The sequence below is a fragment of the Aethalodelphis obliquidens genome, unplaced genomic scaffold (assembly GCF_003676395.1).
Source record: "Aethalodelphis obliquidens isolate GAN/ISIS:26980383/991018 unplaced genomic scaffold, ASM367639v1 scaffold136, whole genome shotgun sequence".
Classification (NCBI taxonomy): Eukaryota; Metazoa; Chordata; class Mammalia; order Artiodactyla; family Delphinidae; genus Aethalodelphis; species Aethalodelphis obliquidens.
Window position 1 is genome coordinate 730,456 of NW_020838080.1, and position 27,256 is coordinate 757,711.

General features: G+C 40.2%; 1 protein-coding gene across 1 annotated transcript; it reads left to right on the forward strand.

Annotated features, from left to right (window-relative positions):
- Nucleotides 1-2,718: 2,718 nt before the first annotated feature.
- On the forward strand, nt 2,719-12,509 carry SPRY3 (sprouty RTK signaling antagonist 3). Its single transcript, XM_027099659.1, has 2 exons — nt 2,719-3,126; nt 8,659-12,509. Exon 2 carries the CDS (start codon nt 8,762-8,764, stop codon nt 9,626-9,628), a length of 867 nt encoding a protein of 288 aa, XP_026955460.1. The 5' UTR covers nt 2,719-3,126; nt 8,659-8,761; the 3' UTR covers nt 9,629-12,509.
- Nucleotides 12,510-27,256: the final 14,747 nt, after the last annotated feature.

The following is a 27,256-nucleotide window of genomic DNA, read 5'->3' on the forward strand; positions in this document are numbered from 1 at the left end:
CCTTACTAGTATGTTTTAGAAATATCTAAATTATAGTTTTATAGTGAATTAACCACATCATTCTACACTTTATAGCAACTAGTTGTTCAGATTATTTGTAACATGACAGTTAACTCAAAAAAGCTTTTGAAAGAAGGGAGAGTATATGTAACAGAGTATACTGAATAAGGAGGACAGGACATAGTTGAAAATGTAGAAATAAATTAGGGGATCAGTGAGAACTATCATAGGGCTTTAGAACATAAAGGAGTCTTAGTCGGGGAAGGATTTACGGAGAAATTAGGACCTGAAGGTAGAAAATGAATAAATATATGTAATTCATGTGGAGGATACACATGGTAAGCTGGACTGGTAGCCATGTGCATTGGTATCTGAAAAGAGTGAAACATTCAACTTGTCTTATGTTGAGGAGAGAAGTGGCATGTATATAGTTGGAGAACAACTTGATTGACAGGCAAAGTAATTGAGACTTAGTGCTCTAGGAATTAGAAATAAGTTTTTGAACAAAGGGATAAAGTGTGAAAATAAGCCACATTTAAGGAAGGTATATATTTGGCGCATATCTGTTCAAATTTAAAGCTGGACTTAAAAAAATAAAAGGATTAAAATCATCTCTTCCTTCTCCTACAGGCTACATTAGAGTGAGAACAATTTCTTAATACTCATATCTACTGTTCTTTGAGCACTTACTATATGCCAGACACATGATAAAGCTTTTAAATGCAAGACCTTATTTAATGTATGAGAAATATCACAATCCTGTGAAGTAGGTACTCTTGCTACCTCCAGTTTAAAGATGAAGAAACAGGATCCCGAGAGGTGAATTGATTTTCCCGAAGTCAGATAGCTCACAGATTGAGGAGAAACAATGTGAACCCTGATCTGTTTGACCTGAATCTAGTTAGTACAGCTATTGCACTTAGCTGACATGCAACAAACACCTGTTGAATAAATGGGTGAATGAATATATCAGTCAATCTATCCTCTTCTGCAGATGACCCTACATATTAGCTTTAATGGTTTTCATGATCTTGATAAGCTTAGGTCAGTGTTAAAAGTAAGGAAGAGGTTTGAGCTACAAAAGAGAAGAATTTACATAGGAAAATCTCTTGACTGGAATTTCTGATTGCATAGAGATGGTTTTGGTTAGAAATTATGTATATATATATATATATATATATGTACACACAAACACACAGATATACATGTATATATGTATGTGTATGTGAGTGTGTGTGTAAACACGTACATACATACACTTCAACAGAACAGTTTGGATCACCTTTGACACACACGTACATGCACATGCAGACCCACATGCTTTCTTTTGTTTTCTTAACCCTCCTGAAAGGGTGTAAATAATAGAATGTCAGAGCTAGAAGGGACTTTAGCAATTGCCCAATCAGATGCCCTCATGTGAATGTAGAGATTGAGGCACTAGAGGGAAAGTAAATTGCAAAGGTCACACAAGGAGTTAGAGTAGATTAAGAATTTGAGTTTCCTAACTCACAGGTTTGTTTTACTTTGAACTGTCACCATTTACCATCTCAGTTTTATAGATGGGGTAACCAAAGTATCCTAAGAATGTTGATGGTCAAGCTCCTGCTACTTGTCCGTTGAAGCAGGACTTGAAATCAGATCTCTTTTATTTTAAATATGAGGCTTGTTTTCATTCAAGTGCTTCTGTCTGGATGCCCAGAAGGAAGACCTTTTCCTATTGAATTAAATAGTGGACTGAAGATAATTTCCAGAAACCTTTGTCCTTCACTTTAAGAGAAAATGGCCAAAGCTGCTTTATTTTCAGAAGGCTGGCAGTCCCAAGGAGGCTCCATGAAGGCAGGGATTTTGTCTTCCTGACTGAATCCACAATACCTAGCACAAAAGAAGGCACTCAAAAATATTTGTTGAATATATAACATACTTTCCCACGAAGGGAAAGTAATGGTCCCCCAATGGATGACGGATGGATAATCATTATTAGTGCTGAAAAAATGGGAATGACTGTGGAAAAGAGGAGGGAGAAACCGTTAAACAAAGGAGAAGCTCGGTGTCTCTTTAGCTGATTGAAGCTGCAATCACTCAGCAAGGGCTGAGTGGCTTGGTAGGACTGCGATTGGCAGAGATATTTAAATGAGGCCTCCTTAAAATTGTTACTCTCCACCCCACCCCCACTCCTCTTTAAATTCTGTTTCAGTCATTACCCAGGGACCGGATACAGAGATTCCTATGGGGAGTTCTAATGGGTCGATTCAATTTCAACGGGATGACGCCACTTAGCCAAGCATTAAGAGCTATAGCTCCGGGAAAGCAAACGAGGCGGGGGGGAGAAAGAGAGGCAGAAAGAGAGACTGTAACAAGGAGCAATAAATCCCTTCCCTCCCCTATAACCCATTCACAAGACCTCTAGAAAACGTCTACATTCACAAAACAGCTGGCTAGCTGAGCTGAACACACTGCAATCTCATCCCCCTTCCTCCCCCCACCACCGCGGCCCGCTCTCTGCAGATTATATACCAACACACCCTAAGCTATATAAATAATCACACACTAGCGGTATCTATTGCTCTGTTGAGATACCCTGTGTCTACAACTGCAGTTTCTGCTGCTTCGGTTCATCTGTCAGATTGGAGGAGGGGGGAGGAGGGAAGGGGGAGGGGAAGAGAAGGGGAAGGAAAACGCTGGAGGAGGGGAAAAAGAAGGAGGAGGAGAAGGGGGAGGAGAAAGAGGCGGAGGAGGAGGGGGAGGAGAAATAGGAGAAGGAGGAGGAGAAAGAAGAGGAGGAGGAGGAGGTGAACAACTTACCCCGCTGAGCTTTCTTTGGGGAATACGTGCATCAAGGTTTAGATCTGCATGTAAAATCCATACAAAGTATCTGCCACTACAAGTCTGACTCTCCTCCCTACCCCGTTTGTTTGTTTTTTTTTTCTTTCCCTTTTCTCTGCTGTCAGAAAGACTGAAACAGAACTATCTCTGTTTCTGGCTCCACTGCCAGTGAAGGAGTTTTCATTCAGACTTTCCGAAGAGAGGTGGAGAAACCTAAAGACTCAGGAGAAGAAGAGGTCCTTTGAGCCAGATGGGGCATTAGTTCTTCTGCTTTTCTCAGCATGGATAAGCCCTTTCTTCAAGGTAAGCTTAGAGATTAGCTCCTAAAGACCTCAGAATTCTTTCTATGAAATGCACAGATTGCCATTCATTCCAGTCATCGTGTGTGTGTGTGTGTGTGTGTGTGTGTGTGTGTGTCTGTGTGTGTGTGTTTGAGAGCGCGCGCGTGTCTGTGCACGCGCACAAGCGCAAGCGCATGGGTAGAATAAAATGAAAACCGTTTAACTGAGATTTAAATGAATCAGCTCTTGCAGAAAACTATCCGTATCGGAAATTTCTAAATCAAAGGAGAACTTCAAAATAACTCTTTTGTAGCCAAATGTCAATGCAATTTCTAGCCTGTTGACCTTTAAGTGAATTTTGGTGCTTGCCTAAGCCCCTTATAGCGCAGCCTAACCACCCAAGCTGAGAACGTACGGAGAGCCCGTGCTGAGGCCAGTCTGGCTGCCCAGCGGGCATCCTGTCAGTGTACGGCTAGTCTGCTATTGGCTCACAAGTCTGGGCTGTGCATCGTTCAGATTTCATCACATCACCTTGCCCTGGGTAGAAATGGCGCAAGCTGACACGGCATAACCCCCTACTTACATTGAGTCAGAGCAATGATTTAGAAATCTCTGGATCCATGCCTGGGTGTGTGTGCACATGTCTCTGTGTGGCATATGGAAATTTTGTCAAAAGTGAGAACCTGTGAGCATGTCTAGTTAGCCAATAGACATCTGATAGGACCTAGGGAAGTGGTTCACAGTCCCTTCCATTCGTGTAATTATAGTTACCACTCGCCTCTGTATGCTGCAAACCATGTTGGATGAACAGAAAACAGACCTTGAACTCTTAGACAGAAAATCTATTTTGAAACGCAAACCATTGTTGCTTTTCTGGGTACATTAAAACCTCACTGTAACATAATGTGCTATCACATGAATTTGGATATACCAGGTGTTAAGTGATGTTCCCAACAAGTCAACTGCGTACATACATACAAAGAAGGCACAGGCTAGCTTTTTATCCACAAGGAAGTATTAATCTTGTTCCCTAAACCTCTAAATAAACATTTCGAAGACTTTATTGTAACATTGTATACATTTTGGCTTTTTTGTTCTGTTTTTAGGTCTCTCTAGCTGGGAAACAATCTAGTTAGTGATCTGAGTGACTTGGATTCAGAGTTGAGAAGTTGAGTTGTGAGGAAGTAAGGAACCTGAAGGAAAGGACACCAATTCTTCATGAAAGACTTTTGAGGCAGAGGAACGCAACCAACAAACCCAGCATAAAAATTTAGAGCATAAGGACAAGAAGGGGATTTAAAAACCTTCCTTTCATACCCCCCTCATTTTGCAGATGAAGAAACGGGCCTGGAACAGAAGTCACTTGCCCACAGTCACACAGAACTTAAGTTTCCTGTCTCTTATAAAAGGATTTGGGGTTTAAAGAAAGATTCCTACTTCTTAAATGAACAACTAGCATTTTCTTCAGGATTAGAAGTATGTGAATTCATTTGATATTACAATTTTTCCTTGTATTGCTCATTACTAAAACACCTATATCTTTAAAAACGCAGGCTCTTAAAACTGCAAGACTCTCTGGTTTGAAATAAACTGCTGTTGAGTCTTAATGAAACTATGAAGGTAATGAATAGGACTAGGGTAACAAAGTGACAAGTTAAGAGTTAAATGTGGTGAGAACCTGGCAGCTCCAACAAGATGTATGTGGTAGGACGGAGGCCCAGTCAGTGGCTGAGAGGTTAGTAATGTAAACTATATACAACTTGGTATTTGTAAGGGGGGGAGTGCTTTGATAGAGATGCAAATGCTCTTGCACAGAGAGGGATTTTTAGCGAGCAGACTTTGGAAGAGTAGAACTAAGAAAACACATAAAGCCATAGCAGAAATGCCCCCTATGTTTGCTTTCAGTTATTCTGAGAACGAGTGTATATAACAGCAGAGCACAGAAGAAAGCAACACACCCCAGAGCCGTTACACAGTAAGGTACAAAACAGCATTGAACCCATGGGACTAGGAGAAAACAGGAGCCAGGCTCTCCTTCTCTTCTCCCCTCTTCTTTGAAATCAAGATTGAGTCATGCTGTATCGGGAAGGATTTATCATAAAAATCAGAACACTCTTAAGGTGTTAGCATAGAAGGGCTTTAGATAGGAAAGTTTTCAACTTTAGTCTCAACATGGCAGATTTTAGGTTCCAGGGAGAAAATACATTTTTCTTTCATTAACAAACAGCATTTCTTGAATGGATTTACCTTTCTAGTCCCTAAGTTGGCATAAGAAAAGAAATTTCTGTTTAGGTTGAACATAGCAAATTTCAGGGCTACAGAAAAACTGTTGAGAAAGCTATGAGCACCTGGCCAGAGGGACTGAGATGGGAGTGGGTTTACAATGCATCATTCATTGCTGCACAGGCACTACGTGACAGAAATCACTAGATCCCATCAACGTGCAGCCAAGACTTGTAATCACCTCGGCTCCTATTTAATAATATATGATATGTATATTCTCTCTCTCACTTAATAGAATATGGAATTCACCAGCAGCACAGTCAGTTTCTTACTGTTGCTGCTCACAATGAATGGCCCTTTAATGAGTGGGTTTCTGAACCATAAACGTGCTTGCAGTAGTAGTTTTTCGTCTAATCTATGTGCTGCATAGATTGTCTATTTGTTTCTCAACTTTTCTTCCCCTCTTACCTTCCCCTACAGTATCTATTTCAGTTCATCCTGTTAGCCAGATCGGAGTCAGCACATCCGGAATGGCAAACAATTTATTGTCATTCAATCCTGTTTTATCCTACTCGACACCCTGATTTTACCCAGGTCCTACTGCCCACCGTATTGCAGATCTTCCACAGTCCATTCTAGTAAAGATTTTACAGGGCAGGAAGAAACCTTCTGAGTTCATCCTGTTAATCCCCTTACCTGTAAGCAAAACAGTAGTACTTCATCATCCCAGACTGATGCCCAAAGCCTCATTTAATCATGCAAGCATCTCAACTCTTCAGTCTTGCAGCACTCTAATCAATACCCAAATACGCCTTCTCAACCTAAACACCATATACCCTTCTGCTGCCAAGACAGGAGCCCCTCGTGCCTCTGAGTTATTTGTATTATGACCTAGATTCCTCCAAGCATAGCTTTCAACCTTCTGGGCAAGTCCCTGAGATATCTAGTGACATCCTTGGGATCCCATATGATTATCTCCTGTAACATTAAGACCTAGTATGCCTTCCTTTGAGTCCTTGAGCTTTTGAATTTCCAGTCTGTTTGAATCTAATTTCCTTTGGGAAATCAGTGAGTCTAAAATGCATCTAGCATGTACGTTATTGTTTTTACAGTGTAGATGACTTGAAGAGCCCCACACATTATTTATCTGATCAATGGGGAATAAATTCATTTCTTATAAAATTATCAAAAGATTCTTCCCAATCCAAAGCTCCTACATCCACATACCCTGCAAGCCAGCTGAACAATGTGTCCTTGTTTATTTGGGTGTCCAGATGAAAACTACCTGTTTCTTTCTAATGCTGGGACTATGAGTCTTAACAAAGATACAGCAAAGGTAGAGGTGTAAGGCTTCAGGGGATTGTGAGTCCAAGTAGATAAAAGAGACAAACATGTTGCTTTTGAATGCCCAAGTAAACAAGGGCATGTTGCCCAGTTTACCCTCAAAGGCTGAAGATGTAGAAGGTATGGACGAAGAGAATTATTTTGTCAAATTGTTTAGTTATGTAATTACAGACCATAATAGGGAAGAGTCCCTCAAAATCACCTTGTCCATTCCTATAATTATATAGGTACCGGAACTGAGGCCCAAACAAAGTAAGTAAGTGATTTGCCAAAGGTTACATGTTTGAGTCTTAGAATCTCCATAGTCTTTATCTGCGTTCTCTTGTGCTGCATTAAATAACACTGAAACAAGTAGCTAAAAAGTGAAATTATAGTCAAACTGGTTCTTTGATGTGATGTGCCAGAAAAGTTATTTTTAACTAAATTAAATCTTCTTTTCAAAAAATGAACAGATGTAAATTCAACTAAATAAGTTTGCATGGGGATATAGCCTCGAAAGGCAATGAGTCTGGTCATGTTATTAGCCACTGAGCCCTTTATGAACTACGTCTTTTTTTTTCTTGCTGTTGAACTTGGGGCACATTTCAGTGTCATGTTTGCTTGCTTATGGAAATCTAATCAAGCACTATCCTCTTTCACTTGTTCCTTTCTGTTACTCATTCAAGCTTTCCATCCCATACAGTAGTGTGAGTAATCGATCTATTTTGAGGAGGCCTGAAGTCTGATGGATTTCAAATATATGCTTTATTCATGCTAGTGTTTCCTAGGTCCTAATGCCCCCATGGTGACTCTTAGATTTTTGTTTAACTTTCCTTAGGCACACCTCTTTCGGCTGTTCAGTCTTCCAGGTGGTGCACTACAGTAATCTACTGCTGGAAAAATATTTTCCTCATGGTCACCGTTATCAGCACTAGGCTCAGTCAAATGCTTCAGGGAATGACCACCGAGCGCTTCCTGATTGTGGTACAATGAAGGCACAAGCATATATTTTCTAGATATTCAACTTGTCTGAAATTTGGTATAGAAACTGCTGCTCTTTAAGAAAGCCAGTTTATTGTCTAAGGTAAAGACAGACAAAAGCAGTCCAAGCAGATTCTGCCTCATAAACCCCATCAATATAGACTTGACTTAGGGCGGTAAAAAGTACAATTATAGGTGATATTTGAAATAATTCAGGGCTCATCTTCTGTGGTTCCCCCATCCCCAGGTTATTCCTATGTATACAAAAGTTTGATTCTGAAGCCATGCTGCCATTTAGAAAGAATTACCTCCTCAGTAAGTTAAAGCAGCTTATAAAATGAGGAGAACAGCAAGATGATTAGTCTTGACTTTCTTACCCCCTTGGGAAGCCTTTTTTCCTATTATTCTACGGATAGCCTAATTTCTGCCATCTGTGTCTCTGCCATATCTCTGCTATTACTGCAACTTGCTTGCTTGCCTGTATTCATTGAATCAAGCTTGTCCTTTATCATCTGTTTATTTATGCTTATAAATTTCACTGAAAGGAAAATTTTGCGTGAGAATATATATATACATATATATATATACATATATATGTATATGTATATATGCAACTTCTCATGGAAGGCTTTTGGGGCTTTCTCTTTTACATCAGTGTTGCTTTAGGAAGTGACCTTTGCATTTGAAATTAGGTTCCATTTTTATAAGAATTTTGATGCTGAAGGCCTAGATTTCTTGGTTAGCAAAGCTCTTAATGAGCGAAGTGCTCCTGTGACCCTAGTCGTATGATGGGCTACTACAGGAATCCATAATCAGATCTTTGCTCCCAATGTGCTTTATAGTCTGGATGAGATAACCAGACTTGCCTGTAAAGAAGCAGGTGAGGTCAATTACAGAATAGAGGAGTAACATGAAGACTAAAGTGATTTAAGGTAGTGGTGGTGATGGGGCCCGAGGTTTGTTGGTTCCCTGCAAAGCACTCATGCCTGTGTGTTCTCATTCATTGTTTCTATTCCCTCTCTCCTAGGATTTTCTGATGCGCCCTAAGATCCATGTAACTACAAGGGCTCTTTATCACCACAAGTGCCACCCTGACCCCAAACCACTCAGAACTCAAGAATCAAGGCAAAATGGATGCCGCAGTGACAGATGATTTCCAACAAATCCTGCCTATTGGACAGCTGCGCTCTACTCACGCGAGCAATGATTATGTGGACCGTCCTCCAGTCCCCTGTAAACAGGCCCTCTCCAGCCCTTCCCTTATCGTGCAAACCCACAAATCTGATTGGTCCCTGGCTACCATGCCTACTGCTCTCCCACGCAGTCTCAGCCAGTGCCATCAATTGCAGCCCTTGCCTCAGCATCTGAGCCAATCTAGCATTGCCAGCTCAATGTCCCATAGCACCACTGCCTCTGATCAAAGGCTCTTGGCCAGCATTACGCCCTCACCTTCAGGCCAGTCCATCATCCGAACCCAGCCTGGAACAGGAGCCCACCCAAAGGCTGATGGTGCTCTGAAGGGAGAAGCTGAGCAATCTGCCGTGCACCCCAGTGAGCACCTCTTCATCTGCGAGGAGTGTGGGCGCTGCAAATGTGTCCTCTGTACGGCAGCTCGCCCTCTCCCCTCCTTCTGGCTGTGCAACCAGCGTTGCCTTTGCTCCGCTGAGAGCCTCCTCGATTATGGCACTTGTCTCTGCTGTGTTAAGGGCCTCTTCTACCACTGTTCTACTGATGATGAAGACAACTGCGCTGATGAGCCCTGCTCCTGTGGGCCTGGCTCTTGCTTCGTCCGCTGGGCAGCCATGAGCCTCATCTCCCTCTTCTTACCCTGCCTGTGCTGCTACCTGCCTACCCGTGGATGCCTCCATCTGTGCCAGCAGGGCTATGATAGTCTTAGGCGACCAGGCTGCCGCTGTAAAAGGCACACCAACACTGTGTGCAGAAAAATCTCTTCTGGTAGCGCGCCCTTCCCCAAGGCCCAGGAGAAGTCTGTATGACCTTCCCACAAGAGGGATCCAGTGCTTTCTCCTTCTAGGCCCCATCAATAAAGCATAGGCCTCATCTTTGAAGAAGGGGAGGAGGAGAAAAGTAGCCAAGCCAAAGTTAGGGCTCACCAATTTCGTTCCTGCAGTGTCAGGGGAATGGTCAAGTACATCCTGGTGCAGGATGCCTTGCTCTTTCTCACAGTATCTATCCCACTCCTCCTCAGTCTTTTTACACCCACCATCTCAGCCCTTATGGCTGTCATGGCATATTCAGGTGATATATAAGCATGAGATTTGGACACTGAGGGCTGACAGAGCCAGCAACGTGGAGGTTTAGGGGCTCCCCAACGTAGTACCTCTCGATGCAGGCTCTGAGTGTCACTCTGCTTTCCACAGTGCCTTTGGAAGCTTTCTTCTTAGATGGTTTTCACAGGTCCACGTGGAACAGTGTTCAGTATTCCAGGGAATCTGACCCCTTCTCCGTCTACCGCCCCTCTGGTCTTTAGTCTTTTTCTCATTTTCTCCTCTTCTTGCATTACTCTGTTCTGTTCTCATTCCCACTCCATTCTCACCCTCTCTACTTTTACTTTTCCTCTCTTTTCTTTCTCTCTCTCTGCTTTCTTCTCCTTCCCTCCCTTTCTCTCAGACTAATCCTTTCTCTGCCTGTATTTCTGTCTTGTTTGATCTAATCTTTGTCTCCTTCTACCTGTCCCTCTTTCTCTCTCTAACACATCAAAAAGTGCTGTTTTTCCGTAGGTGTTTCCTTTGACGCCAAACTTTGCTGTTATACTATTTACTAATTTTTATTGAGGGAAATTGATTACTGTAATGAACTTATCACTAGCAATAGTGTGTGTGCACTCATAACCACACTCGCCAGTTTATGAGCATATGAGGCAAACTTATCTTACATTTCCAGGTTTAATTAGTTGAAGTTTTACTCCCTTTCCCAATGATCAACTTACAGCACTGACAGATTCCACTAGCCTGCTGAGTAGGATAGTAAATCAGGATGCTCATGACTTTGTATGTCTGACCCACGTGCCAGAGGCAGGCGTGCTTTACAGCTAAGTGAACAAAGCAAAGGATGTTACAGGTCTGCTCTTAGAAGCGAACTGCCTGAGACTGCATGGCTCAGGCCTTAACAATGGACATAAAAAGCCATAGAACTTCAGAGCTGGAAGGATCTTGACTGTTAATCTAGTTCAATGCCCTTATTTTACAGATGGGAAAACTGAGGCCTGGAAATAGGAAGGGATCTGTCCAAGGCTACACACTGAGTTAATAGAGTTGGGCCTGGCATACAGGTCTTGTGACTCTTGGTTCAGTATTCTCTATTAACAATGACAGAAAGCCATTCCCATTCAATTTTCAGGAATCATGCCAAGCTAGTGTGGTGGTCTTTATGTGGGGCACAGTGGGTAGCTAACTTTCAGGTGTCAAGGCTGCCCCCAGTGGACATCACCTTTGGCTCTGTCACCTTGTAGAAGCTCAAGTGTGCAAAAGAAAAGCTTAAGGAAGCCCTAATCAAGCTGTATCTTCGCCATTGCACCTACCCTTTGCTACACACTGTGCTTGCTCCTGGCTTTGTCTGCAGTGGCAGTTGCCTGAGAACCTAAATTTCAGCAACAGTGGAAAACTGAGATGGAAGATGTATAATGCAGAGAACTGACTTCTCTCTTACGAAATACCAAGAGCTTGTGCTGTGAATCCCCTTCAATGGGAAAAGGCTGCAGTGGTGATAGCAGCCTCCCAAGGACTGCTGCTGAAAGATGCAAGAATTAGATACAGTTTCCCTCTGTAAGTGAATCCAAAATTCACTACAGAATTCAAAGATTGAGGGCACTTGCTTGAAATCAAGGTGCTCCAGACTCTAGCTTTATATCATCATCTCTTTTAAAGTGTGCATGGGTATGTATTACAGGGTGGAAAGGTGGGGAGAAATGTATAGTCATACGCAGGGGGAAGAAGAAGGGAACATCCACGTCCCCTTGTCGGCTATATACTATAGGAATACGTGCCACTCAGTCTTTGTTGGTTCTGAATCTCCCTGAAGTGTACTGACATTTGGCCTGCAGAGACCCTCACCTTCTCTTTCACCTCCTCTTCTAGAATTGCTTTGCTCTATTTTTGTATATATAAATATGTCATGATGATTATTAATAATGTTAATGATATCGCTGCAAATGGTGCCACATGCAAGGTTTGGCTTCTTGGAACATTTATAACCCGAACCAGTACCTGCCACCTCTCATGTTGCTTTCAAGTCCTTCCATTTAAGTAACTTCTTTTTACCTTACAAGTCTGCCTGACTGACCTTTGAACTTAGCCACCCCTAAAAGCTGTGCCCGGTTTTCTGGGTCAAGCTGGATGGTGATGAGTAGCAACACACACTTCTCTTCGCTTCTGCCTGAAATTTGCTTAAAGCTGAGATAAGTAAGGATTCTGACACTAGTGCATTGTTCCTGGAGCTAAAGTTATTCTATGGATGTTTGCTGATTAGTTTCAGGACCCAAAACAACACAAGTCCCTCCTCCTTGATAGCTCCTTCATATCTCAATCCTGCAGTCCTTACTCAGGCAAATTGTGCACTGCCAGAGGCTCTGGGCTCTGCCCTGGGCTCTGCCACACACCCAAAGGAGCTCTTCTCAGTGTATTTCTAAATGGCCTTACACTTGGTAGAAGAAACTGAACGGTTACGCCAATGCAGTTGCAGTCTGCAATCTGCTGAGTCAGGGCTCTCATTTGTGTCCAAGTTGGCCTGATATGGACTGCATCTGGTTTACGTATAGATGGGTCCTGTTGGGGTATGCGCACAGACATGTGAGTGTGCATATATATCCCCTCTGTGAGATATATATATATATATATATATATATATATATATATATATATATATATTTACATATATATATGTAAATATATATCCACACATCTCTATATATTTTAATGTATTGCACATGTATATTTAAAATATATATGAAAGAACTCTAAATCCTGCAGAGAGGCTCTGTTTTCATTATTTTTCTACTTTGTGTCATGTACTGTATAAACAGGAATATTTAGAGGATGTTTCCTGCTTAGCATTTTTTTGCAGTTAAATCATCTGTTACCCCCTAAATCTACTGCTTTCCACATATTGGTCCCTTGATACATTTCATATGGCTTTAGCCAAAAGTTTGTTGTTGTTGTTGTTCCAGCCCATCTTTCCTCATCACAACAGCTATAATAAATGTAGTGAGCACTTACATAGTGCTTACTATGTGCTAAGCACTATTTTAAGCACATCACCTATATTAGCTCATTTAATCCTCACGGCAACTCTGCAATGTATGCACTATTATGATTGCCATGTTACAAATGAGAAAACTGAAGTACAGAGGGGCTAAGTGACTTGTCAAAGGTAACAAAGCTTGTAAATGCTGGAACTAAGATTTGAACCTAGGCTGTCTGACTCCAGAGTCCATGGTCCAGAGTCAGGTATAGAAGTCCAGAGCATAATATAAACCCTTGTGGTATAACAAGCCTCAAACGGTGAATGGTTCTGTCCCTAACTCCAGTCCACCTGCAGCCTAAGAGTTGAAACAAACATGCTACTGTGTTAGGAGTGAAGCAATAGTTACAGACATCATATTATTAACTGTCTTGCTTCCCAAGATGGTGGCATTACACACTTCTCCACTTTTCCCTTTGAAAACATGTTTGCAGCCAGTTACCGTTTCTCAATCAGCTTATGGTATGGAGCCAGTAGAGAATTTTTTTTACTTTGCCAGAGAGGGTAAGAGTTTACTTGGCCTTCTCTTTAAGGGCCCAGGAAATCTAATTCAATTTCTTTCTGAAGAAAGTAGAACTAAATCTATGTTTGGCACTTGAGATTGGTTGGAGCTGTTAACATTCAAGCTCATTGATTATATTGAGTGCATTTTGCTGATTCAAATGTAAGTAATCCACTGATGTCCATTGGTCAGTATACCACCTTACCTCTTCCCATCACCTACTTCACACAGACATTATTTCAGAGCCAGAAAGACCCTTAAAGAACATCTATTCCAACATCAACATTTTATAGTTGGAGGAAAAGATGCACAAAGAGAGAAAATAACCTGCCAAAGTCACACAGTTATAAGTTAGGGTGGAATTATGACAATTCCAGATTTCCTAGTTGCCAGATTCCCTGGTCTGAGTTTCTTAGAAAATAGAGCTTGAAGCAAGAGCTTATGTGAAATCCCAAGGAAGTAGGAGCAAGGAAAAAGAGGTAGGGAAGGAGGGAGAATAACCTGTTTCATGACAAGCTAACTTCTCAATCTCTTATGATAGGCCATACTGTATCTCAGCCCATCTGCGTGAGGAAAGGGGAAGAATTCAACTCCTATCTCCCATCTCATTAGTCAAATACCTTCCCTGTGGAAAATTAGCTCCCCTGCACTTTTGGGTAATGCATGTGTGGGTGCCCAAGCATGTACCTTGGCATCTTAAGCCTCAGCAGCAATGGGGTAGCATTACAGACAGCAAGGCAAGTGTGCGTATAAAGGGAGACATATGAACTTAAACTGGTACACTAGGCTGGTGCTTTTCCCTTACGTCTTTATTCACTTTCATTCAAAGTGAGTTAGAGATAGCCTACAATTTTTAAAGTATATAAGGCTTTATTGTGGTGCTCAGAAACATACTAAATTTGCCTTCCTAAACCTATATATTCCCCGACTTGTTTTTAAGGACTTCTTTCTGCATGGAAATGAAGTTCCTAGTTCAACTAGAGAAGTAACAATCTAGGCCCATATCCTTATCTTGACCCTTAAAGCAGTGTTGCTGCTTTCAAAGGCCAGAATGAACAAGACACACAGCTTTCAAGGAAAGACATCTTGCGAGTGACGCTGCTCATTGTTGTTTAGGGATCTTTCTGTCATTACGATCAAAGTGATGTACGTTGCTCCCACATATATTTGCTGGCCAGTTCCCTGTAAAAGAAGGGGGTAATCCTGACACACAAGTTGTCATTCTCCAACTATTAAAGCAATCCTTTTGGCTGTACTAGATAATGGTCATGTCTCTGATAATAAAAGACACAGATGACAAGGATTAGGAAACCCCCAAGTCCTTGAAGAACTGACCAACACTGCTGTTGCCAGTCACTAAGGAAAGAAAACAGAGATAATCCTTCAGGTGAACACCCTAGTTTTATTAATACAGGGCTTTAACCTCAAGTCACCTGTATGTTCTATTGTGATAAGATGAGGTGACCCGTAAATGCATCCTAAGGGCTCATTTTGAACCTATGTCCTAAGGCCTAAACTACGGGAGACTGAATGACGCCCTTGGCCCCTTCCTCCTAGTCCACACTTTAATCTTAGCCCTCAAAGTCTTACCACTCTGGTGACAAAAAGAAACACTAAAAGGGAAAGGAACACTAATTTTTATAATATCAGAAATTAGTTGGCTTAATTTTACTCTGTAAAAGTTTTAAAGGATCCCCTCCAATGGGTGTTAAGGCCTCCCAATAAGGAGAAGGCTCCAGGCCCATTGTAATACATAAGGTATACTGAAGGAAAAAGAGAAAAAAGTAGTGTGAAGTAATACTGTATGTAGGTCCAGAAAGAAAAACAAATGTTAAGAAAAAGCTATGTGAAAGAAAAAAGCTCTGTAATCAGTTTGTTTCTCTCATCCAAAACTCCATTTTATTAACCTCTTGGCTCTGTTGTATATTTAAACTCCTTTTTGTCCTTGACTTGTAGCAGCATTCGTTTTTTTTTCAAACTCCTACAACACTTCCACTGGAATGATTGTGTGTGTGTGTGTGTGTGTGTGTGTGAGAGAGAGAGAGAGAGAGAGAGAGAGAGAGAGAGAGAGAGAGAGAGATGGATAGAGCCTTGAGCTCTCCCCTAGAGGTTCAGAGTTAGGGTATGTACTCTAAAACTTTCAGCCTTTCAAACTCCCTTCCAGGACATGTCCCCATAGTACTTGGATCTTATACTAAATGACAAAGTTTCTCTCCTTTAGAGAGAAATACCAGACTGGATTTGTGGCTTTACCTGGATTGGCTTCTTGGTGGTGTGGAAATTACAGTAACCTGAAACCAATTAAATCAGGATCTTTGGAGGTGAGGCTGAGGAATGGATTTTTTAAAAAAGCTTCCAGGTGTTTATAATACACAAACAGGGTTGAGAAAGCTCAGTCACCTCGTTCTATAAATTCAGATACTGAGGTTCAGAGAGGGGAAACGACTCACTCATAAATACACAGTGAGTTAGGGACAAAGTTAGGAATGTGAGAATCCAGGTCTGCTGACTCCTAGGCCAAAGTTTTTGTCTTTATATTATGCTGCTTTTCTCTACCCTGTGCCCTCTCTGGATCTTTGCTTTCCTCATCTGTAAAATGAAGATGATAAAGCCTAGAGATTTTGTGAGAGTCATTAAAGTAGAAGCATCTTTTAATGTACAAGGTTCTGCACAAATGCAAAGGAATGTTATACTTGAGGGAATTAATGTACAACACATACGTGAGGCTGAATGTCTAAAACAACATAATGAAAGTTTTAAAAAAAGTTTAATCCATCAATCATTTGGGTGTTGTGACTACCTGATAACGTGTATGAAGACTGAACACTTGTGTAGGTTTTCTGTACCTTTAAACTAAACTTGGCCTCAGTGACAATCAAAGAAATTAGAGCTGAGGACAGAGGTCATTCTTTTATTTCTCTTTCCCTCACTGGGATAGGGATTAAAAGAAATATAAAAGCAAAGGGATATTTGGACTTCTCATACTTGGTCAATTACAATGTGACCTTAGAACTGAACAAGCCTAGGGTTTCTATGGGACTTGTAGATCCCATTCCTGGGGTCTTTCAGGGGTTGGAGGGAAGGGGGTCAAAAAAAGGACATCTCTTCTGAAAGGCAGTATGCATAAAAAGCCAGCAGGGAGGGCTGCCCATTAGGAGGAGCTACTGCTATAGAAGCCAGAAAGGAGGGAAGTGGCTTTCTGATTTGGCTCATTTGAGGAAGTAGATTATTTGGGGATCTAGTATCCCCAGAATGATCTATAACCGCAAGGAACATGTTTCCTGAACTCCAGGGCCCCGGAACAGAGTATCCAGACCCATTCCTGTCCTTTCCATTCCAGATATTAGGAATTTCCAGAGGGGGCCACTTCTGTTCTCCTAGGAGTCATATATCTGGCTACTTGTTTATTTGGTAAAAATGGAATTCTGTACCATTTATAGAATGGACTTCTTGTGTCTTCCTCATTTTGAAAGTATAATACACATTCTTAATTCATCATTAATTTTTGCCAATGCCTTTTAAGTATTTATTTGAAAGTTATTTGAAAATATGAAAATATATTTATTTAACAAAGCACTCCTTTATCCTTAGTTGAGCCATGCTAACAAATTAAAAACAAGCCATGATCAAACTGTTTCTATGTGTCACATTACAAGCTAAATTTAAAAACCTATTTAGTAAATATATCCTCATTTCATCTTGAAATGCCTCCTTTTTAAGCGGGAGGTAGACATGGAATTAGTGGGAAGCAAGAGGCCTTAAAAGTATAGTGATGGGCACTTATAATCTAGACCTGCCTTAGGCAGGGCTTACCTTTCAGGTAGTTAAGAGGTGATGAGCTATAGTCAATCAGGAAAAACTGAGTCGTTAGAGGCCATGTTTCAGTAGTCTATGATTTCCTGGAAAATATAATCCAAAAAACTCCTTGCTAATAACTACACTGCCAATAAAGTGCTTGTACTTTGCCTGATAACAATTAACACAAGAGCCTAAGATGAGCTGCATAAAATAGCATGTGGACCAAATGAGAAAGCAGACTGTAGTTCTAAAGGAAGGATCAAATTTGGTTGTGGTGTCAGCCATAGGCATTAATTGTAGGGACATTGAAATCTATTTCAACAGAACTTCAAATAAACATAATGGAGACTGGACCTGAGAAGGTGAAAAAGGGTAATTACTGCATAAGAGGTTAGAGCACAGCCTGAAGTTCAGAAGCAACACTGAATTTAGAATCAGAAGATAAATGTAATAACACACAAGACAGTATGAGATGGAGGAGCCAGTCTTGATGAGTTTCATCCAAAAGATTTATAGACGGCTCCACCATGTGCTAGGCGTCTTTAGTAAGTTACTTAGGCTTTCTGTGCCTGGTTTGAAACTCAGGAAACATGACTCTGAAAACTGTGCTCTTAACTACTACGATCTACTTCTTATAGTATAAAAATGGCTATATGAGTAGAGTCATACTATGTCCCAATTTGCCCAGGACAGTCTCAGTTAATACCTGTGTCTCAGAATATTTAATAGTGTCCTCTTACATTCTGAGAACTTATCTTGACATGACTTGTATATAATACATAATGGTATATTTCATTTGCTAACTTTGATAAAATCATTGCATGAAAAGAGATGAGGATAATTTTAGTGTTGGCCCTTCTCTCATATTATCCTCAAGCACCATCCAAAATTGAGCCCTCCCACAATTTTTAAATTTGTCACCACCCACCTCAAGTCCTTTTTGCCCAGCTTACATTCCCTGGTCTTTCACAACAACACCGCTGACCCTCCCTCCCCCTAGCACACCCCTAGCCTAACAAAATCTGAATCTTAGTTAAATATAACCACCTATTCCACATTTTAATCTAAACAGATGAATGTAGTTGGAGAAAAACACACAATCACAAATTTCAAGTGGGCCCTCAGTACCACCAGACAATTTCTACTTTGTTTCTCCCTTCAGTTTATTTTCCAACTCTTAAAAAAGGCTATCTCACCCTTCTCTTTCATCATACCTCCAATACCTCCACCTCCTCCATACTTCCACTCCCAGCTTGTGACCTTGCCACATATCATTGAGAAAATAGGGTATTCCCTCTTGAACCCACTCCAGCCAGCCTTTTGAACCCACCTTGCACTGAAATAACTCTTGTCAATGTCACCAATGATTCTACCTTGCTAAATCCAATGGTCAATTCTCAGTCTTCATCTTATTCACCCAATCAGCAGCATTTGTCCCACCTGATCATGCACTCTGACTTAGCTCCTCCTCCCCCAAATCCTAGCAGAGCCTGAGGCAAGGACTTACATGTAGTTTATTGGGGGAGGTGATTCAGGAAACAAGAGAAGAGGACTAAGAATGAACCAAGTAGGGATGGGTATGTTCAAGGGTATGTTATTAATGTGTTTACTACTGAAGGCAACTGTGGATTATTCCCACTGAGGACTCTCTTTGGTGCTGTGTGGAATGTGCCTCAGAATTTTCCACCAGACACAGAAGAGTGTTTATCCATCAGATTTCATCTCCCATTGACCAAGGGTAATCCTAGAGGGTGTTAACTCACTGGCACTTGCAGGTTTGTTCATGACCTAGAATCACTGAGCAGGCTCCTGCAGATGTCCGTCCCGTCTGGTGGTAGCAGAGAAGCCCCAAGGCAGAAAGCAATAGTGTGAGATACAGCTGAATGAGGTAGCGTCAAGCTACCCCTGCATACAGCAGCTGCAATACTGTCCTGAACAAAAGGTGGTCCAGGAGAATGTGAAATGAGGCACAAAAGATGTTTGACACACTCTCTTTTTGGGGGGGTGGGGTACGCGGGCCTCTCACCGTTGTGGCCCCTTCCGTTGCGGAGCACAGGCTCCAGACGTGCAGGCTCAGCGGCTATGGCTCACGGGCCCAGTTGCTCCGCGGCACGTGGGATCCTCCCGGACCGGGGCACGAACCCGCGTCCCCTGCATGGGCAGGTGGACTCTCAACCACTGCGCCACCAGGGAAGCCCCACGCGCTCTCTTTCTTGAAACACATTCTTTACTGGCATCCAGCACACCACACTCTCCTAATTCTCTTCTTACCGCATTGATCTCTCCTTCTCCAAGTTCTTTAATGGTTCTTTCTCAACTCCCTGAACTCTAAATATTAGAGTGCCTAAGGTTTCAGTTCTTAGTCCTCTTCTCTTCTCTATCTAGACTCACTCTCTTGGTGATCTCATCTACTCTCCTGGATTTAAACACCACTTATATACTCATATGTATCTTTTTAGTTAGTGATTTCATTTCCTTCGGATAAAAACCCAGGAGTGGTATTGCTGGATCATATGGTAGTTCTATGTTTAATTTTTTGAGGAACCTCCATACTGTTTTCCATAATGGCTGTGCCAACTTACATAGCCACCAACAATATACAAGGATTCCCATACTGCACATCCTTGCAACACTTGTTATCTTTTGTGATTTTGATAATAGGCATTCTAACAGGTGTGAGATGATATTTCATTGTGGTTTTATTTGTGTTTCCCTTATTGTTAGTGATGTTAAGTACCTGTTCATATACCTGTTGGCCATTTGTATGTCTTCTTTTGAGAAATGTCTATTCAGGTTCTTGGCCCATTTTTTAATTGGGTTATTGGGGGTGATTTTGCTATTGAGTAGTGAGCGCCTTATATTTTTTGGATTTTAACTGCTTATCAGATGTATGTTTTGCAAATATTTTCTCCCATTCCACTTCTCCCCTCTCTTCACTCTGTTGATTGATTCCTTTGCTGTGCAGAAGATTTTTGGTCTGATGCAATCCCACTTGTCTGTTTTTGCTTTTGTTGCCTGTGCTTTTGATGTCATATTCCCAAAAAATCATATTAAATTTCTGGCTGCTTTGCTTGCCACAGCCAGTATCAAGATCTCAAGCTAGCTGTTATATTGGACTTCCCTGATAGTTTTCCATGTTCAGTTCTAAATCAGGACTACTTCCTCCAGCAGTGAAGCTGCTGTTCCTTATGACCTGCCTCATCTCTGGAGAATTACCATGGCATGGAGCTGGAGGTGGGTATGGGAGTATCCCCAGCCTGAAATGCCTCAGGCTCCCATTGTTCTTACTGAGGTTTAGCAATTTTTCTTGAATAGACTCTTCTCAATTTGTTTTATGCCTTTGGCTAATTTACAGAGTTCTGTAATGGTAGTTTTTGAAAATTTTGTCCAATTTTATTTTTTTTAGGGGAATTGTCAAGGTCCTCACTCAGAATTTCCAGAAGTCCCGCCCCAAATCATTGATTTTTTACCTTTCTTCTTTTTTAATATAATCATTGAAGTTTTAAATTTCCAAATAAGTACTGCTGTAGCTGTAGACCTATGAATTTTGATGTGTTGCATTTATCAATCAGTTCTAAATATTTTATAATATCTTCTTTGACTCATGGGTCATTTAGAAGTGTGTTGATTCATATCCAAGTAACTGAGGTTTTTCTAGATATCTTTAAATTATTGTTTTGTAATTTAATGTTGTTTTGGTCAAAGAATGATCTCTATGCTTTCAATTTCTTTCCATTTATTGAGACTTACTTATTTTATGGCCCACCATATGGACTTATTTTATGGCCCACCATATGGTTCTTCTTTATGAATACTTTCACCTGTAGTTGAAATAATGTGTATTTTTCTGTTTGGGGATGGAATGTTCTATAAATATAAATATAAATTGGATCAAACTGGCAATTAGTGTTGTTCAGGTGTTTCATATACTTCCTAATTTTCTGTCTGTATGTTCTATCAATTACTGAAAGAAGTATGTTGACATTTCTAACACTAATTATAACTTAACTATTTCTCCTTTCATTTATGTCAGATTTTGCTTTATGTATATTCAGTCTCTGTTTTTAGGTGCATATACATTTAGGATTGTTATGTCTTCTTGGAGAATTGACCCCTTTATCATTATGTAGTATCACGTTCAACCTGAAAATGTACCTTGTTATGAAGTCTACATCATCTGATGTTAGTATAGCTACTTGATCTTTCTTTTGTATAGTATTTTACTTTTAACCAATGTCTTTATATTTAAGGTTGTTTTCTTTTGTGCACATATAGTTTCTTATATATGCATATTTTTATTCTACCTGACAATTTCTTTTTGTTGTAATTTTTAGGCCATTTACATTTAATGTAATAATTAAGGCTGTTGATGTAATTCTACTTTCTTGCTGTTTGTTTTCAATTTGTTGCATCAATTATTTGTTCCTTTTTGTCTCTCTCTCTTTTTTGCCTTTGGTGATGAGGATTTTTTAAAAATTTGCAATACATCTCCTTTATTGGCTTATTAACTTTACCTCTTAATTTATTAATATTATTATTTTTTACCATTTTCCCTAGGGTTGACAATATACATCTTTGACTAATCAGTGTCTGCCTTCAAGTACATTAAACTTTCAGGTTCAGCATAAGAGTCTTACCACAGTATACTTCCATTTTCGTCCTTCCATTCTTTGTGTTATTGTTGTTATAGGTTATAATTTCAAAATACATTGCTATTGTTTCAATTATCTTTTAAAATTTATTTTTAATCTACACAAGTAAAATTTATACTTTTTGATGTATAATTCTTTGAGTTGTGACAAATGCATAAAATCATATAACCACCAGAGTTCCAACTGCTCTAAATCCTTATTAACTTGGTATTGTTACTTATTAACTTGGTATTGTTACTTAAAAATGTTTTTAGCCACTCAAACAGGTATATTAATGGTATCTCATTGTGGTTTTCATTGTGTCCATGTTTTACTTTAAATTATTGAGCGTATTTTAATATTTATAATACTTGTTTAAGGTATTTGTCTACTGATTACATCATCTCTATCATCTCTATCATTTCTGCATCTATTTCTATTCCACCATTTTCCTCCTTGCATGAGTAACATTTGCATGCCTGGTAATTTTTCATTGTACGTTATACTATGTGCATTAATATTTTTGGACAATGGACTTTGTTGTCTTTTTTAGAGTGCTAAAGTTTGGTGAACAGTTATTATTTTTGTATCAAGGTGATTTCTTTGAGATTTATTAAATTCTTCTAGGGAAGGTTTTCTGATTTTCTTTATGACTAATTTAGTAAGGTGTGACACTTGGGGTCTCTACAGAATGTCCCAACATTTATCTGAGGTATCGTTACTCTGGCTTGACAGAACTCAAATAGCTCTCAGCTTTGTGTGAGTTCTGGGTAGTTGTTATTGAATTTGCTTAATGGGGTTTCATCGTATATGTGCATGGATTAATATCCAGCCAAAGGCTTAAGAAAACCCCTATGCAGATTTTTGGGGATCTTTTTCTGACTAGTTCTCCCCTCTTCAGTTATCCAACCCCAAAATTCCAGCATCCCAAGTATCCTCAAACTCAATTCTCTGTCTTAACTCAGAAAGACAGATGTGCTCTGCTTGGGATTCTTCTCTCAGCACCATGGTCCAGAAGGTGTCTCCAAACACAAAACAATCATAGGGCCTACCTCATTTGTTTTCCTTCCCTCAGGGGTCACAATCTTTGCTCCTCCTTTCTAATGTCTGAAAAATGTCATTGCATATATGTTGTCCACCTATTTTTTTAACATCTTTATTGGAGTATAATTGCTTTACAATGGTGTGTTAGTTTCTGCTTTGTAACAAAGTGAATCAGTTATACATATACATATGTTCCCATATCTCTTCCCTCTTGCATCTCCCTCCCTCCCACCCTCCCTATCCCACCCCTCTAGGTGGTCACAAAGCACTGAGCTGATCTCCCTGTGCTATGCGGCTGCTTCCCACTAGCTATCTATTTTACGTTTGGTAGTGTATATATGTCCATGCCACTCTCTCACTTTGTCATAGCTTACCCTTCCCCCTCCCCATATCCTCAAGTCCATTCTCTAGTAGGTCTGTGTCTTTATTCCCTTCTTACCCGTAGGTTCTTCATGATTTTTTAAATTTTTTTTCTTAAATTCCATATATATGTGTTAGCATACAGTATTTGTTTTTCTCTTTCTTACTTACTTCACTCTGTATGACAGACTCTAGGTCCATCCACCTCACTACAAATAACTCAATTTTGTTTCTTTTTATGGCTGAGTAATATTCCATTGTATATATGTGCCACATCTTCTTTATCCATTCATCCGATGATGGACACTTAGGTTGCTTCCATCTCCTGGCTATTGTAAATAGAGCTGCAATGAACATTTTGGTACATGACTCTTTTTGAATTATGGTTTTCTCAGGGTATATGCCCAGTAGTGGGATTGCTGGGTCGTATGGTAGTTCTATTTGTAGTTTTTTAAGGAACCTCCATACTGTTCTCCATAGTGGCTGTATCAACTTACATTCCCACCAGCAGTGCAAGAGGGTTCCGTTTTCTCCACACTCTCTCCAGCATTCATTGTTTCTAGATTTTTTGATGATGGCCATTCTGACCGGTGTGAGATGATATCTCCTTGTAGTTTTTTTTTTTTTTCGGTACACAGGACTCTCACCATTGCAGCCTCTCCCGTTGTGGCCTCTCCCATTGCGGAGCACAGGCTTCGGACACACAGGCTCAGCGGCCATGGCTCACGGGCCCAGCTGCTCTGCGGCATGTGGGATCTTACCGGACCGGGGCACGAACCCGTGTCCCCTGCATCGGCAGGCGGACTCTCAACCACTGCGCCACCAGGGAAGCCCTCTCCTTGTAGTTTTGATTTGCATTTCTCTAATGATTAATGATGTTGAGCATTCTTTCATGTGTTTGTTGGCAGTCTGTAAATCTTCTTTGGAGAAATGTCTATTTAGGTCTTCTGCCCATTTTTGGATTGTGTTGTTTGTTTTTTTGTTATTGAGCTGCATTTTTCCACCTTTTAAATTGTTTATGGTGGAAAGACAATTTCAAAATTAAGGTTAGAGTTTAGACCTCAGACATTTTCTTTTTTCCATGCTTGCACCCTAGGTGATCTTATCTAATCCCATTATTTTAAATATTTGCATCTTGACATCTCCAAAATTTATTTCTCCAGCCTGGAACTCTCTCCTCAACTCCAGATGTATACAGTCAAGTGCCATATTCACTTGGATGTTTAATGGATATCTGAAGCTTCACATATTTAAAACCAAAGTCTTCATTTCTTCCTTCCAAACCTTCTACCCAATGTTCTCCATTTAGGTAAGTGACAACTCTATTTTTCTAGTTGTTCAGTCCATCCGTGACTCTTTCTCTAACACCTCACATCTAATCTATCAAAAAATTCTTTTGGCTATACCACTCAAATTATATATAAAATCTAACCCTCTTTTACTACCTCCACTGCTACTATCCTATCGAAGCTCACATTATCTCTTACCTATATTACCTTAATAGCCTCCTAACAGATCTTCCTGCTTCTATAACTGTATCCCATAGAGAGTTCTATCTCCTCAGAAAGGCCAGAGTGATTCTGTTAAACTATAAGTCAAATAATGTCATATCTGTTCTCAAAATCTGCCATGGCCTAGGTACTTCATGTTTGATGTACCCACTACTTTGAACACTCTTCTCCCTGGTACCTGCGTATTTTGTTCATGTTCTTCATTCAGGTTGTTACTAAGTCCAAGCTCGTTCTGCTCACTGCACGACAGGCCAATAAATCAAAGACGAGATGTTGAGGCAAGGAATACGACTTTATTCAGAAAGCTGGCAGACCGGGCAGACTGAGAAGATGACAGACTAGGGCCTCAAAATAACCATCTTATTGGGGTTTGGATGCCAGTTTCTTTTACAGCACAGAGAGGGGGAGGAGATGAGGAAGTAAAGTAAAAAGGCCATAAGTTTTGCAAATATCACCTGGAATGTCCAGCCTCAGGGAGGGGATGTGTTAATTTCTTCTTTCTTGCGGCCATTCACAGGTGGGCGCGGTCAGGATGCTTCCCTGAACAAAGGTACTTTGGTTTAACATTCGGGCAGAGGGGCAGGGTTCCCTGAGGCAGGCCATCAGGTATAGACAGTATACATTTAGTGAACAAATCAGCGGAAAGCAAAGGTTAAAGCAAAAGAAACAGATCCAACATGTAGTCACATTTGGCTCTTCCCTGTTACAAGGTTTCTGTGGAAATGTCACCTTATCAATGAGGCTTTCCCTCAAACTCTCACTCTGTCATTCTGTCCCTTTACCCTGATCTAATTTTCTTCTTAGCTCTTACCACCACCTAATATACTATGTATTTGTTTGTTTGTTACCTACATCAACTATGAGAATGTAAGCAGAAATTTTGTTTTAATTTGTGCTGTGTCCCCAGTAACTGGAATAGTGCCTGGCCCATAGTAAGCATTCCATAAATTATTTGTTCAATGAATGAACACACACAGCCTCTTATTGTCTACTTATTTTTATTTTACTTCTTTCTTGGAAAAAGCATATGCTTAATTTATTTTTTACCAATTTCATACGATCTATCTTTTAAAGAGATAATTGAGATCATCCACATTTTGTATGTTTCATACGCTTTATTTAATTTCTTACATGTTATTTAATACACATTATTTAATAAACATATTATTTATTTTACATTGTTGTTCCCTATTTTCCTTTTCCCAAGTGTGCTGATTTTATCAAGTATTCAGTTTTCCTTTTGTTAACTTGTGAGCTCTAATATGCTTTACCATTTCATTAATGGTTAACTCAACTTTCAGACACATGTGCCTCCACTGTTATTTGAAAACATGCCTTTTTCCCCCCTCTTAGGATTCACTGCTCCTCCGATATTTTTATTTAGAATATTTTCTTATTTATTTAGTATAGTTTCACTTTTCTCCCTCTTCTAAATTCATGCCTTCCCAGATAAGACCTTTAGAACGTGTTTATTTCTCTGTACTCATTCCTTTGCTATCCATAAGTCTGATTTTTCATAGATGACGTGGTACTTTTAGTTCTAGACGTTAGAGTTTCCCTAGAAATATGGACCTTCTGTTTTTAAGAATCCTTATTTAAGTTATGTTACCCATTCCCGGACAGTCTATTATCACTCACTTACATTTAACTGTTGTATTTCACATGCAGACTTTTTTTTTTTCAACTCAAGGATTGTTCTTCTATTGTTTGATTAATTTTGTCATTTTCCACATGTTTTATTTTCTCTGTTTGGAGCTGAAATTATTTAAATATTTGGCCTCCTGTATCTATATATCAGTGAAGATCCATACCATTAGAGCTCTTAGATATCAGTCTCTAGGTACTTGCTTAGCTCATCGTGTAAAAAGCCCAGCGCCAATTGTTTTTATTATAATTATCACAGTATCAAAAAGTTCATTTGTCTCCAGGCTACAGGTGCCATTTGACCCAGGTGAGGTAGATAGTTTGGAGTTCTTACTGGAGGGAATGGTGAGCCTTGTTCAGATATTCATCTTTCCAGAGGATAAGAACTCAGGAATGTTTTCTTACTCCTAAAAGTGTGGAGAGGTAACTTATTTTTCTTCTGTTTCCCTACATCTTCTTCATGTTTGTTTGAAATGGTAACAGTACTTTCACCTGGGTGTGCTCAGAAACTCTGGCCTTCTTTCCTGCTACTTCTTTTGTAGGCTCTTACTCCCAAGATCATGAAAAAATAAAGTGTGGCTTGAGGTATGCTCTTCTTTAGAAGAAGCTTAGCTAGTTATACTTCTTTTTTCATGTAACCATCCGTTCACTCAAAAATATTGAGTACCTACTCTGTGCCAAGTGCTGTTCTAAGTGACTAAGGCAGATACTGTCCTTACCCTCATGAAGCTTACATTCTATTGGGAAGAAAGAATCAAAACTTAATTTTACACAGCTATAAATGATATAAGAAAACTGTGGGATGACTGTAGGGAGTGCTGAGATAAAAGTGTGAGTCAATAAAATCTTAGGAGACTGAGGATGTGAGTAGGAAGA